This window comes from Ambystoma mexicanum, chromosome 5p (genome assembly GCF_040938575.1).
Source record: "Ambystoma mexicanum isolate Mex_15411 chromosome 5p, UKY_AmexF1_1, whole genome shotgun sequence".
NCBI lineage: Eukaryota > Metazoa > Chordata > Amphibia > Caudata > Ambystomatidae > Ambystoma > Ambystoma mexicanum.
This window is the reverse complement of record NC_090930.1, coordinates 849,439,973-849,452,443: the sequence shown is the minus strand read 5'-3', so window position 1 is coordinate 849,452,443 and position 12,471 is coordinate 849,439,973. Positions and strand designations below refer to the sequence as shown.

At 47.3% G+C, this 12,471-nt stretch overlaps 1 protein-coding gene across 3 annotated transcripts in view; it reads left to right on the top strand.

Annotated features, from left to right (window-relative positions):
* Window positions 1–12,471, top strand: part of AMPH (amphiphysin) — a 1,422,934-nt gene that overhangs the window by 673,821 nt on the left and 736,642 nt on the right. For all 3 annotated transcript variants that reach the window (XM_069613278.1, XM_069613276.1, XM_069613275.1), the window contains exon 5: window positions 6,462–6,557. In XM_069613278.1, coding sequence (XP_069469379.1) covers window positions 6,462–6,557 — 96 coding nt within the window. The remainder of the gene's footprint in view (window positions 1–6,461; window positions 6,558–12,471) is intronic.

The window sequence follows — 12,471 nt, the reverse complement described above, 5'->3', positions numbered from 1 at the left end:
TGGGGAATTTGAAAGAAAAAGTTGGCAACTGGAAATGGTTTCGTGTTCTGGGCCCCTTTTTGGAGGCAGTCACCAGGATGGGTTTGAACCAGGGGTTTTTGGTTTTGTTTGTTCTGGGATAGGATGATGGGCGGCGACAGCTCAATCCCCACATCTGCCCAGTCTGGATTGGAATCTCTTGGGACCCATTTTTCCTTGGGAGGAGTTCCCCCATCTCTGAAGGAGAAGATCCTTTCCCCAGGATCCTCTGAGGATCCCTCTCCCTCAAATTGGAAGATCTGTACCTCCTCCACAAAGTGGGTCTGTTTGGGTCCTTTGTTTCTCCTACCTCCTCTCTGCTCCTTGGGTGGCACACTTTCAGGGGTAGAAGATTTTGTTTCTGGTTCCTGGTTTTCCAGGGGCTGTTTACAAGTTGGGAAGGAAGCTTCCCCCAAGGCTTTACACCTCCCTTCCCCTTGTGCCTCCTCCCTGGGAACCGGTGGGTTATCAGGGTGCTGCCCCCGTCATTGTTCTGGAGCACCAGGTCCAGAGTTTGGGGCATTCTGTGGTGGCATGCTCATCTGAGGGTTCTGTTGAGCCCTCAGTATTTGACCCAGATCCCGTGCCATATTTTGGACCTGGCGCTCAAGTTGGGAAACCCGCTCAGGTTGATACGGGGTTCTGTTTTCTCCCCTGGGCTGATCCCGGGAAGGGTAGCTATCCCTTCTCTGGTAATACCCCGGGTTGGGAAGATTTGGGTACCCCTCCACCCTTGGCCTCCCCTCTCCCAGATTAGGTTGTCTGGGCTAAGGGAATTGGGGAAAGAAGGATGGATGGTTTTGGGGCTGGAAACCTTGTGGATACCTGGGAAAAAAGTTCGGCCCAGGGTTTGGGGAATTTCTGCCCTCCTTTCGGAAGTTAGGAGGGAAGTTCCATGGGTCAGGTGCTTGGCTGGATCCCCCCCCTTGGGCTGGAGGAGTCCACACATAACCCAGGATTGGTCGGTTTCCCTTGTAGCGGGGACTTACGTAGTCAGGGGAGCGGGGGACCCCATTTGTGGGACTACCTCCTCGACTCCCTGTCTGTGACTGGCCCGAGGGCCTTCTGGGCTGTGAATTATTTGGTGCAGGCAGGTTTTTAGGCCCCCCCATCTCCAAATCTAAAACGGGGGCAACCTTTACCTCCGCCACCTTGGCAGTTTCAGGGGTGCTGTTGGTTTTGGGGTTTTTCTGCGCATTACTTTTATTTTCTATGGGCTTCTGCACCTCATAGATCCGGGTGGCTTGCTCAATGACCCAGTCTAAAGATCTTTTCTCGTGAAAATCTCTCACGAGCTGGGTCATTATGTACTTGGGAAGAGCATGGAAAAATGTGTTGATGAATTCTCTGCTGTCCGTGCGCACCCTTCTGGTGGTCTGCGCAAAGGCTTGCTTCAATTCTTGCACGTATTCTTGTGGTGCCTGATCCTCCCCACATTGCAAATTGTAGGCTGCCTTGCGAGCCTCTTGGGGATTTCTATGTACAGAAAAATGTTTCAAGATGGCCTCCCTATATGTGGACCATCTTGAATGGTGTTGGTCCTCCAGCCCCGCATATAAACTGGAGTATTCAGAAGAATGTCCATTTGACGTACTGGATGCAGCTACTGCTGTCCTTCAAATGGAAAGTCTCCATCATTTGCTCATAGAGCTCCAAGTGTTCCCAAACAGAATACTTGGCGTTCTTATGATAAGGCGTGATAACACTCCTGATTGCCTTAATCTGTTTTAAGGGGTCCTTAAGCAAGGCCCTTTTCACCTTATTGGCCTTTTCGGTTCGGGTAACCCTGGTCCATTCATCCTCTGATTCAGAAGCACTGCTCCCAGAGGTGCCCGTCTGATCTTCCAGGTTTTCCTGGATTCTGCGAGCCTGGGAATAGCTGGCAGAATGTGGGGACCTGGTCTCCTGTGTCCTGTGATGCTCAGAGGAGTCTTCAGATCCCTCCTTGCTACCAGGATTCAATGGGTACCCCCCACCCCCACTGACCTAACTGGGCAGAGGTTTTCAGGATGCCCTTAGTGGGCCTACTCTCCTGGGGTTCCCCACTAAATTGCACTGTACTTAGGTGCCCATACCCAGATGACCGCCCATCCATTCCTGGGTGGTACTGGCCTATGAGCCCCATCCTTTTGGCTGGATAGTAATCTGCCATCCCTATGGCCCTGTGCTCATGTGCGCCAGGGGACATGGGGGTGGCAGAGTCCAGGAACTTGGAGAGAGGAAGGCCTCTGGCACTAGGGCTCCTGAGGTTATGCTCAGGCGTTTCCCTTTCCCAGCGAACCTCATCTCTATCAGCCCCTGCTCCCTGTTGCAATGCAAGAGCCTGCGCTTTCAGTTCCTCAGTTAAGGCTTTACTAGACTCTATCAGTCTCTCCTGCATGGCTACCTGTTGCTGGAACCTATCATTGTGCTGGCAGAGAGCCTCATTCTCTCTCTGTGCCTCCTGATTGGTCCTGGAGTACTGGGACAGTCTTTGCTGCAGGAGGGTTACCTCCTGAGTCCCATCCTACTGGCCTGCTCCTTTCTTGCCAGAGCCTCTTCCACCCACCTGGTGTGCTCTAACAGGTTCTGATGCTCTTTTTGGAGGTCACCCAGCCCCTGGAGGGCCAAGTGATTTTCTTCAGTTTTTCTTTTTAAATGGCAGACTTCCTGGCCTAAGGTGTCCCTTTCCTGACTAAGAGTCTGCATCTGTGCTGCCAGGTCGTCCCTTTGCCTTTGAAGGGCACCACCTTTCTGGCGCTCCTGATCAAACTCTGCCTGGGTATCCAGGTCTTTCAGGATCAGTTTATTGCTCTCTGCCCTTTGCCTATCTAGGTGGCTTTGGAGGGTGACTACCTGCTCAGCACATGCCCTATTGAAATCTAATTGTTGCTCCATCCTTTTCTGGCTCTGCAGTAGGGAGTCCAAACCTTCTTGGTACTCCTTCTGCAAGGCAAGAAATCTGGTATCCTGGTCAGACTTTTCCTGTTGCAGGATACACATGTCCTCTTTGATTTTAATGAGATACTGTCTGCTCTCATTTTCTGACTCCTGGCTTCTGTGCATCCTCTGCTCAGAAGAGACCAGGTCAGATTGGGCCTTCTCTAATGCGATCTGTTGCCTATTTGCCAGATCTTGGCCTTCAGCACATTTGTCCTGCATGGCTCCCATATATAGATACAAATATGCCGCTATCCTAACCATCTTGTCGTGTTCATCTTTAGCTTTAGGAGCCATGTATAGTTCACTCAGGGCCACATGTAAGGGACCCTGATCTCTCCAGAAATCTAACCCAGTTGCAGTGACCTGTTGCGTGATTGCCTGCAACCACGCATCCTGGCCCTGCTCAATCCATTTACCTCTCACAAATAGCTTATGTAAGAAGTGCTCTCTGGCTATTTTGATGTCTACCAGTGTCGTCATTCTGGAATTTGAGTTCCTTCCTGACTTACAGAAGTTTGTATTTTATTTTGCAAAACAGACCGTTTCCTTAGAGCGTTCCTTTGAGGGGTGCTTTCGAGTGCAATTACGGAGGCACTATAAGGAGCAGGAAGTCGCTCCTAGCACAAACGGTTCCGGAGATATGGACGATTTAGTAAAGGTAGTTTTTCGGATTTGATATTTTAAAGCTCAGAATGACAGATGACAGTTTTCAGTTTTAAAGATGACAGAATGACACGATTCTAGGAGGCAGTTATAATAGGCTAAAATAGTTTGGATTAGATTATTTTAAACTAAGAGATTGGTTTTGGCACAGTGCTAGCTGGGTACTCACACTAGATTTTGGACAGGAATGCGACTTCGTCACCGATCGGGTCAGGATTGGCTGGACTTCTGCTAGCAGTTCTTCACAGCGATCTGGTCTCTGGTTCTCTCTGGTTCCAGATACAGCACTGCTTTGTGGATACTGCTACAGGTTCTTGCAAAAGGTCTTGGCAAAGAATTCAAACAGCTCACCCGGCTGTTGAATAGTTTGGTTGGTTTTGAGGCCTGCTGAAGAGGATTCAGCTTGTGGATTCAGGCCTCTCTGCTACAAATTCTGGAGTTAATTTCTGGTCTCTGGAGATTGATGGATTTGAAGTCTGGATCTCTGGATGTGAAGTCTGAAGTCTCCCGGCAAAGCGTCCCGGAAGAAAGTGGAAAGTGAATCTCCCTACCTGGGTTCCAGTGTTCCTTTTATGTGTTTTGAAAATGGGTGTGTGCCTGGGCCTAGCTAAGCCTGCCCCTCTCACTTATCATTGGCCAAGCTTTCCTCTCTCCCTTGATTGGGGGAAAGAAATGGAGTGTCAGATTGATGCTGTAGGTTTTATGGTCAAAGGAACCTCCCCTTGTCAAATTGCACACAAATCTATTTCTGACCCAAATACATATTTATCTATGTACCATTTTTCTAATATTATATTTCCAGTTAACATATTTTCTGTAGCACCAAACCATCCGATCCCTGTCTTTGTACGATGTTGTGTCCACTTATGACAGAATTCTCCCCTTTTCATTCAGATAACGACCTCTAAACCTTTCCAGATTTTACACAAATGTGCACCAGGGATATGGGTTTCAGATGATAAAGTGTCAGTTTTTAACATGCATACATTTGGAGTAACAACCATTTTTTCCGCTACTATCCCCAAGAACATACCACAGGGTCCCAACACCTCTTAAAATGTGCACAGAAAAATCACAAGAATACTGATGTTATTTATATAATTTTTACAAGTCCTGTGAATTATCCATCTTTTTAAAATCATGCTCTGGCCCCAAAGGGGTGTGGTTTTCCAAAGCACATGGTGGAATTTCTGGTTTATCCACTTCCCCCAAGCTGAGCTTGCCCTCACAGGCACTGCCCCTCCCAGTTTCTCCCAAGAAAGAGAAACCCCCCCAATATAACATTTGCCTGAGCCAGTGAGAGTGCTTTGTTTAGTTTCCTGTAGTCCCCAGGTACCACTCCCCTAATTCAATCAGAGAGGTGTCACCTCCTTTTGGTGGGGGCAGCAGGATGCAGCCAGGCCTGGGAAGAGTTGTTGAGCCAGTTCAACTCCTGTCGGGGGTAGTTGTCAGGCAGAATTCAGCTAAATGTCACTTTAGTTCCAGTTTTCTACATTCAAATCCAACTTACAATTTTTGCACATGCAGCTAGAATGCTGATTCTAAGTTCAAAACTATGACATTTAAACAATTGCAACCTATGTGACACTCACAAGTAGGTCACTCATTTATTCTAAACATTTCGATTTTAGTGGCTTTAAACCCAAATTCACTTAAGCTGCTGACAACCCCAGCTATTTTTATATATATATATTAAATAATTACTTCCTTCAAGTCATTTCAGAATATAGTTTTACATTGTATCCACCTCTTAGCAAGTCTTTTCTTGGCCTGGTTTGGGTTCATTTGTTCAGTTTTACACAAAAGTCTGGTGGTTTTAAAACGCCGGCTTTCTGATAGTGGTGAGCACCAGTATTGCATCCATTTTTGACATTAAGAAAATTAATTCCCCACAGTTCTGGGTTGCTTTTGGCAATCAGCATTGCCATTCCCAATGGTTTCAGGCTACTGTGTGTGTAGCCCAAAGGTGGTTTTAGGCAGTGCCCTCCTGTGCCCAAAACATAGGCAAAAATGGGTGGCAGCCTATTCTTCATGTTTTCCCTGTGCACTCTCTGGGGAGTTCTGGCCATCATGATGTTTTCAAAGCCAGTAATGCACAGTTTTATGGTAGGGTTTGGATGCATGGGTAAAAACATCCCACACCACTCACCTCTTCTGGGGCATAAGACTCAGATCTTTGGCATATTTTCAGCAGCAAGAGTGTCACTGGTGTGGGTAAAGGACTAGTTCAGGCTTTTAGGAGGTTTTAATTCTGGTATCTGTCGCCACTTTGAATAATGTCTCGACGGAGGTATGTGTAGATGTAAATTGACTTTGCAACATGGAGGCCCCTTTAAGCTGGTACCTATCTCACCCCCGCCCTCTACTTCTTGCAGCGGCGTTGTTTGGCGGGGTTTGGGGGGACTAGAGTCCTGGGTCTTTTGGTCTTAGCCCCGGATAGAAGCTCAGGGGCTACAACCAAAAGACTAGCTGGCCCCGAGTCCTGACAGTCCTGGCATTAACGTAGCCCTGAATCTTTTACAAACCTAGCACCCCCCCTGCCTCCTTGAGTGCATTGCTTACTTCCTGAATCGCTTTGGTGCAAAGGACACGTGCATGTCTACTTTTTTCCAGTGGCACTCACAAATTAAAGAGCCAAGCACTGAATGGCCTCAAAAATATAACAATAAATTGAGGCGTTGGAAAATAAAAAAATCATTGCTTGAACTACCAACCTTGGGGATGTCGGCTCTTGTCCTGGAATGTCTGCTGTGCATTGAGTTGAACACTCGCGCATGGTGCTGGGAACTGTTTGCCTTTCCTTGACTTGTTTCACTCAATCCCTCTCTTACACTTCCCCTCTCCTTCTCTCTTTTCAGAAATGTGATGTGCTCTGGGAAGACTTCCACCAAAAGCTGGTGGATGGGTCGCTGCTGACGCTGGACACGTACCTGTCGCAGTTTCCAGACATAAAAGTATGGTGAAGTTTTGGCAAATACTCCCAACTGTTGAACAATGAGTAACTAATGAATGCATTCTTTTAAAGTGCAGCCCAGTTTTCGCCACTGAACTCATTTGTAGGGGACACTCATTATGCTGCTTTGCTTCTTTAACCAGGATAGAGTGGAATAGTAGCAATGAACGGATTCTCACTGGATCGTGCAGTGCGTGTGCGCAGGCGCACAACGTGCCCTATGGACAAAGGAGGCTTGGGGAAACACGCAGTGTACAAATGCAGTAATTGCTGGCGTAGGGCTTGTGCACTGGTCCGGGTGGGAAAAGATTGGAAGACACATTTTCAGCCAATGAGTAGCCTAAAAATGTTTTACATGTAATGTAGGAAGCAGGGCCGGCCTTAAGGGCAGCAGCACCCTGGGCAAATTGGCGCCCCCCTTGCCCACCTGGTTAACAGGGGGCAGGACAGAAGGGGCCTGGGCCAGGATGGGCAGTTTCTTTTATTGTTATTTTTTTTAACCTCCTCGCTCCGGCGAGGAGGTTAAATAGGGCGCGTTAGCACCCCATTGTCATTGAATGAGCCCGCCGCCACGGGTTAATTCAATGACAATGAGGCGCCACCACACCTTCTGCCACTATGCCAGCTCGGCGGAGCCCTTGAAAGACTCCCCGAGCTGGAGTGGTGTGGGGCTAATGGCGCCTTATCTTATGAAAAGTGCCTGCGGTGGAGGGGCGCTTTTCAATGCACCCACCGCCGCGGGCGCATTTTACAGTAAAAGGCCACCTGCCACGCCTTCTGCCACTACGCCAGCTCAAGGAGGCCTTGAAACACTCCCCCGAGCTGATGCGGTGGGGGCTAATGGCACCCTGAGGGGCACGGCGCCCCGGGCGGTCGCCGGCTCGCCCCCCCCCCCTGAGGCCGTCTCTGGTAGGAAGTAGCTGTAACGTGTTACGATCCCATAAGAAGAACTACACACCGACACTCATTCTTTGCTAAAGAGGGGGGAAAAAGGCAGGCAGAAGTCATTTCTTCACAATGAGGTGGACACCCAAGTGGTTTGTGAACGACGTCACGTGTTATGTCAGTGACATCACTTGTCTTCTGTTGATTGGAAATGAATATGACATCATTCCAGTGAAGTATGGATTTTAACACTACTGCAAACAGTCAAATATCCACTCTGTGAGTTCAAATCCCAGGAACTCAAACATAAATTCGCACTACAGGTTATCGTTTTTATTTATTTACATAGTTAGTTACAATGTTTTTTATAACTCCACATGCAGAGAAAACTGCTTCAGTGCACTAGAAAGGAAAAGAGAGGTACAGAGCATAAAGCCAGAGGGAGCAATGACAAGAGGGTGTGTAAGCAGCGCTTTGTTGAAAGCAAGCGTTCTAGCTGCAACCCTAAAGGTTCCAAACCGATCTGTGGAGGTAGGACCTGGCTGAAGTGGGCTACCTTCCCTGGCCATCGACCACTAAGTGGAGGGAACCTATGCTTGTGTAGCCTCCTTTCAGGTTTGTGATCTGAGCAGAAAGGGATCAAGAGAGGCCAGCAAATAATCCTAGTTGTCCACGTAGGACGCCCAAAGTCACGCAGGTAGTCTATCAGGACCAGAAGTTCTTTCCTGAGGAGAAAATTGGAGTCTGAGGTTCTCTGGAAGACCTTTACATAGCTTGGGGCTGATCACCCACAGCTTTGGGTTCTTGCTGCATAATCTTTTTGCAATTTTCATGCAAATTTGCCTCGAGTTTATAGATCAGAGTTTGCTTTTCAGATTGGTACAGTATCAATATGTTGGTCAAATATTCCGGCCCAGTGTGCGAGATAGCACTGTATACAGTGCACAATAGTTTGACCTCTACTCCAAATTCCTTTTAAACCAGGTTTTATGAGCAAATAGAACGATGAAGGTAATTCCATCTCCAAAAAGGTACCCTGCCAACCAGTGTCCCCTTTTCTGTGTAGTCCATGCCAAAAGCAGAGTGTAGTTGTGCTCTGCCACATCAGTAGCTTGATCTGCAGTGTCTGCTCTACTCGTGGCACAGAGCAGGTTCACAAAGGTTACAAGATGCCCACTTGACAGCCACAGTGACAGCCAAGTCCCTGCAACGAAGAGGCATCATTTATGATATGCCCTCCTGTACCACAACTGCGATGATCATAAGTAAAACATGAAGGTGGCAGGGTAATCTCTAAAATAAAGCTATGCCTGATTTGAGGCATAGTGCATGGCATTACTTATAATCATGGTCGTCACATCCCAATTGATATTGCACGTTTCAGCTCCTGTGATTCAGCTCTTCTGTGCAAGATGCTGTGTATTCTGGTCAGCCAGGTAGAGACTGTCAAATGGCAGCACAGGAACCTGGAACCTCCTCTTTGATCTCTTTCTGAGGGCAAGTGAACCCTCTGCCAGAGACAGCCACATAGCAGGCAGCTTCTCTTGCACCCGGGCATCAAAGGAGCACACCCACACAAAAGGAGTAGCCTCACACCAGGGTGCTGCGTCTCTAATGGCCTTTGTTCCTAATCGGAGTGGAAAGGGGCGGGAGTAAGATGGGCAGGAGCGCTCTGGTCAATAGAAGGAGACTTCCACCATTTTCTTTCTTTCCGTCTCTCTCCTTCCTGTCACCCCCACTTTTGGTGGGTTGAAGCACTTTTGGTGTGAGATCAGAAGGGAAAAATCCACTCCATTCAAAAGCAGGGAATGGACCCCTAAGGAAGGCTAACTCTAGTCCAATCACCTGGGGACATTTGCCTTTAAAAGAATGGGTCCACCACCCCTTCAGCAGATCCTCTCAAGGCACTCTAAATACTTGCTCTGAAACACCTGAGAAGAACTCACTGGACTTCCTTTGGGAAAGTTGCTCTTTCCAAAGCACTCAGCCTGAGGTGGAGAACGAGCCGTCCAACGCAGAAGAAATATCTGCCCCCTACCCATGCAGAGGGAACCTTGGGGGCAAACCTTTGCTGTGGACCCAGACCTGCCACTCTGTACTGGAGTCTCCTAAAGCTGGGAGAGCAGACCCTGAACAAAACCCTCCTGACCGTGAGTCCCTCTGAGTCGGCCTCACAGCAGCAGGAGGACCAGACCAGCTGAAGCTCCCTGTTCTGCCACACTGAACCGGTCGCACCACTATTCACTGCACCTTGAACAAGAGGGAAGATGCTGACGTTGGCTGTTTGCGCTCCTCCCCAATCCAAACTCTTGATTGCACTTTAACTATCTCACTGTTCCCCTACCTGTGCCCATCACTTGCAAGCCCCGAAGTGCTGCTCGACTCCGGGACCCGACCTGAAAAACTGGGGGGTCACACAACGGCTCTGACCAGATGTTACAACCACAGCTTGGCCTAGCTAGTCATAAAACACCTGCTTCACCGAACTCACATCGACACACCCAGGATCACCACGTCTGACGACCGTCGCCCACCGACTTGAACTGCTGAAGTGTCATGCATTGACCTCTCACAGTTGTTAAAAGCCTGACTCAGCCTGGCCCAACTGTAAAGAGATCCTGCGACCACCCCAACCTGCATCACTGAGAGCCCCCCTTCGACTGCACAGAGCAACCGCATTCACCCCTACTTGACGCCTGCTTGGTGCGTGGGCCCACACGATCCAACGTGCACAAACTGAGCCTGATCGACACGGATCTACTTTCAACAACAGGTATGTTTTCACCTAGACTAAACAGAGTTCTCTACCCCTTCCATCTATATGCAGATAATGTTTTATTAGATTTAATACCAAAAGTGTTAAGGGCAAGTTTAGGCTATGCAACCAGATACTTTGAGGCTAACGGCTTCTGCTTAAATTTAAATAAAACAAAGATAGTGGCTTTTGGTGCCAACAAAATGAAATACAATTGGGCCATAAATAATACAAATATTAATATGGTAAACTCATATTCCTATTTCGATGTGATTTTTGGAGTAACTGTCTATGGTCTGCAAATTTACAGCAGTTGGAAAACCGGCTACGTACTGGCTTGGGTGGGGTCTTCTGAGATTTTATCATACATATGGCAGTCTCCATTTAGATAAATGTATTCAGGTGTTAGAAGCAAAGGTGTTCTCATCGTATCTTGCACATCTACCTGAGGAGGTTGCTTGGCGTGCGACCAAGTACCCCACCCAGGCTTGGCTCTTTCCTTTGAAGTTGGTGTTTTAAATATTAGTGTGCATGCCAAATGTGGTTTCCTCGACTACTTTCGTAAAATGCACTTAGGCTTGACCAAAAATCAGAATATTATTAATGTTGTGGGAGAATTGACAAAAGCCATCATGTACGGTGAATACCCCATGCACAAGAAATGTTGTGTATTAGGTAAAAAGTGGGACATCGATTTTGACCAGTTAAATGAGGGTTGTGTGTCCTTGCGTGATTTGAAAAAGAAAGCAAGAAAGTTAGAATTCAATCTTGCAACAAATAATATGTTAAATCTTCGCTCATTGAGCTATTTGTCAATGGCAAGGAGCTCACACCAGGATTCCGGCATGCTGAGCAATATTCGGTCTCCCATTCATAGACGTATTCTTGCAATGGTGAGATTAAATGTTTTACCAATTAGGGGGCGTATGTCGGGGTAGTTTATATATAAACTCTGTACCTGGAATGTAAACAAACTTTGTTTTAAATTTAAGAGGGGCGTTATAACACAATTCCTTGGCAGACATCAACGAGACATAATCTTTCTCCGAGAGACCCACTTAACTGGCCCAGAAAAGGTTGATAGTCGTCAATGGTGTTGACTGTCCAAGGACTTTGTCAAGAAACTATTGTTGTATTCCTTGAGACAGGTGCCAAAACCTACAACATTTCATTTCTAATGAGCCGTGGGTTTACATAAACCATGACAGAGCAATGGTGCAGCCATAAAGGAGAGATGACGTGGTGCCTGGAGCCATGTTTGGAGAGGTGGCACAGTGAGAGATTTAATTGGTTAGCACGAACTCGAAACTTATAAGGGCATGCAAGCATGACATGAGCCTCTGTCTGAGGCACAGGTTTGCCCAGCTGCACACCTCATATCATCATATCAAAAAATGCTTAGGGGCCAGAATATGAATAATGCCACCTGAAAACCATTTTGGGTAATGGAAAGATGTGCTAGAGGCGGTGGTCAGCAACCTGTGGATAGGCAGAACCAATTTGTGGAGTGTTCGAATGGTGCTAGTGAGCCATGCCCTTCAAGGTTGGCGGATGCTCCATTAGGGAGTTCATTGTTAATGTAACTAAATGTATCATACTGACTCTTCTAGATAAGGGACATAGTATAAAACCCTATAAAAAACTTGAGGTTTCTGTTCTCGGGGGCTACCATTTTGGGAATTGGATACTATGTCAGTTTCTCTGTCCATTTCTGGACAGCTGTATGGAAATCAATATTGCCTCTTCCTGTACTTGACAGATTACCGGATGCAATTACTGTATGCCGCTCCTATGGCCACAGTAAAAGCCAATGGTTAATTGTCTAGGTTGTTCCCATTGCAACAGGATATGCACCTTGCTTTCCCTTTGCCCCACCTACTGTTTATGCTTTAAATCGAACCTGTGACAGAATGGAATCTCTCACAACAGGTTCCTGAGGGGTTTCAGGTGGCCAAGGAATCATGAAGATCATGGTTCCCTGTACACAGATGACCTTCTGATATACTTAGGGGATCTCCGGGTGACGTGCCTCGCATTGTGGACACATTACATGAGTTTGGTTGTTCCAGTGTGTTAATAATTAATTGTGATAAATCAAACATGTTCCCAGTATAAGGAGCAAATTCCTCGGTTGCTAGGCACTGCCCATTACAGGCTGTGCATGATTCATGTATGTACTTGGAGGTAAAGATTGCTCATGATAAGAACGATTTTCTGATGCTTAATCTTGAGCCATTGCATAAGGATTTGTGTGTTTACCACTGAACACTGAGCT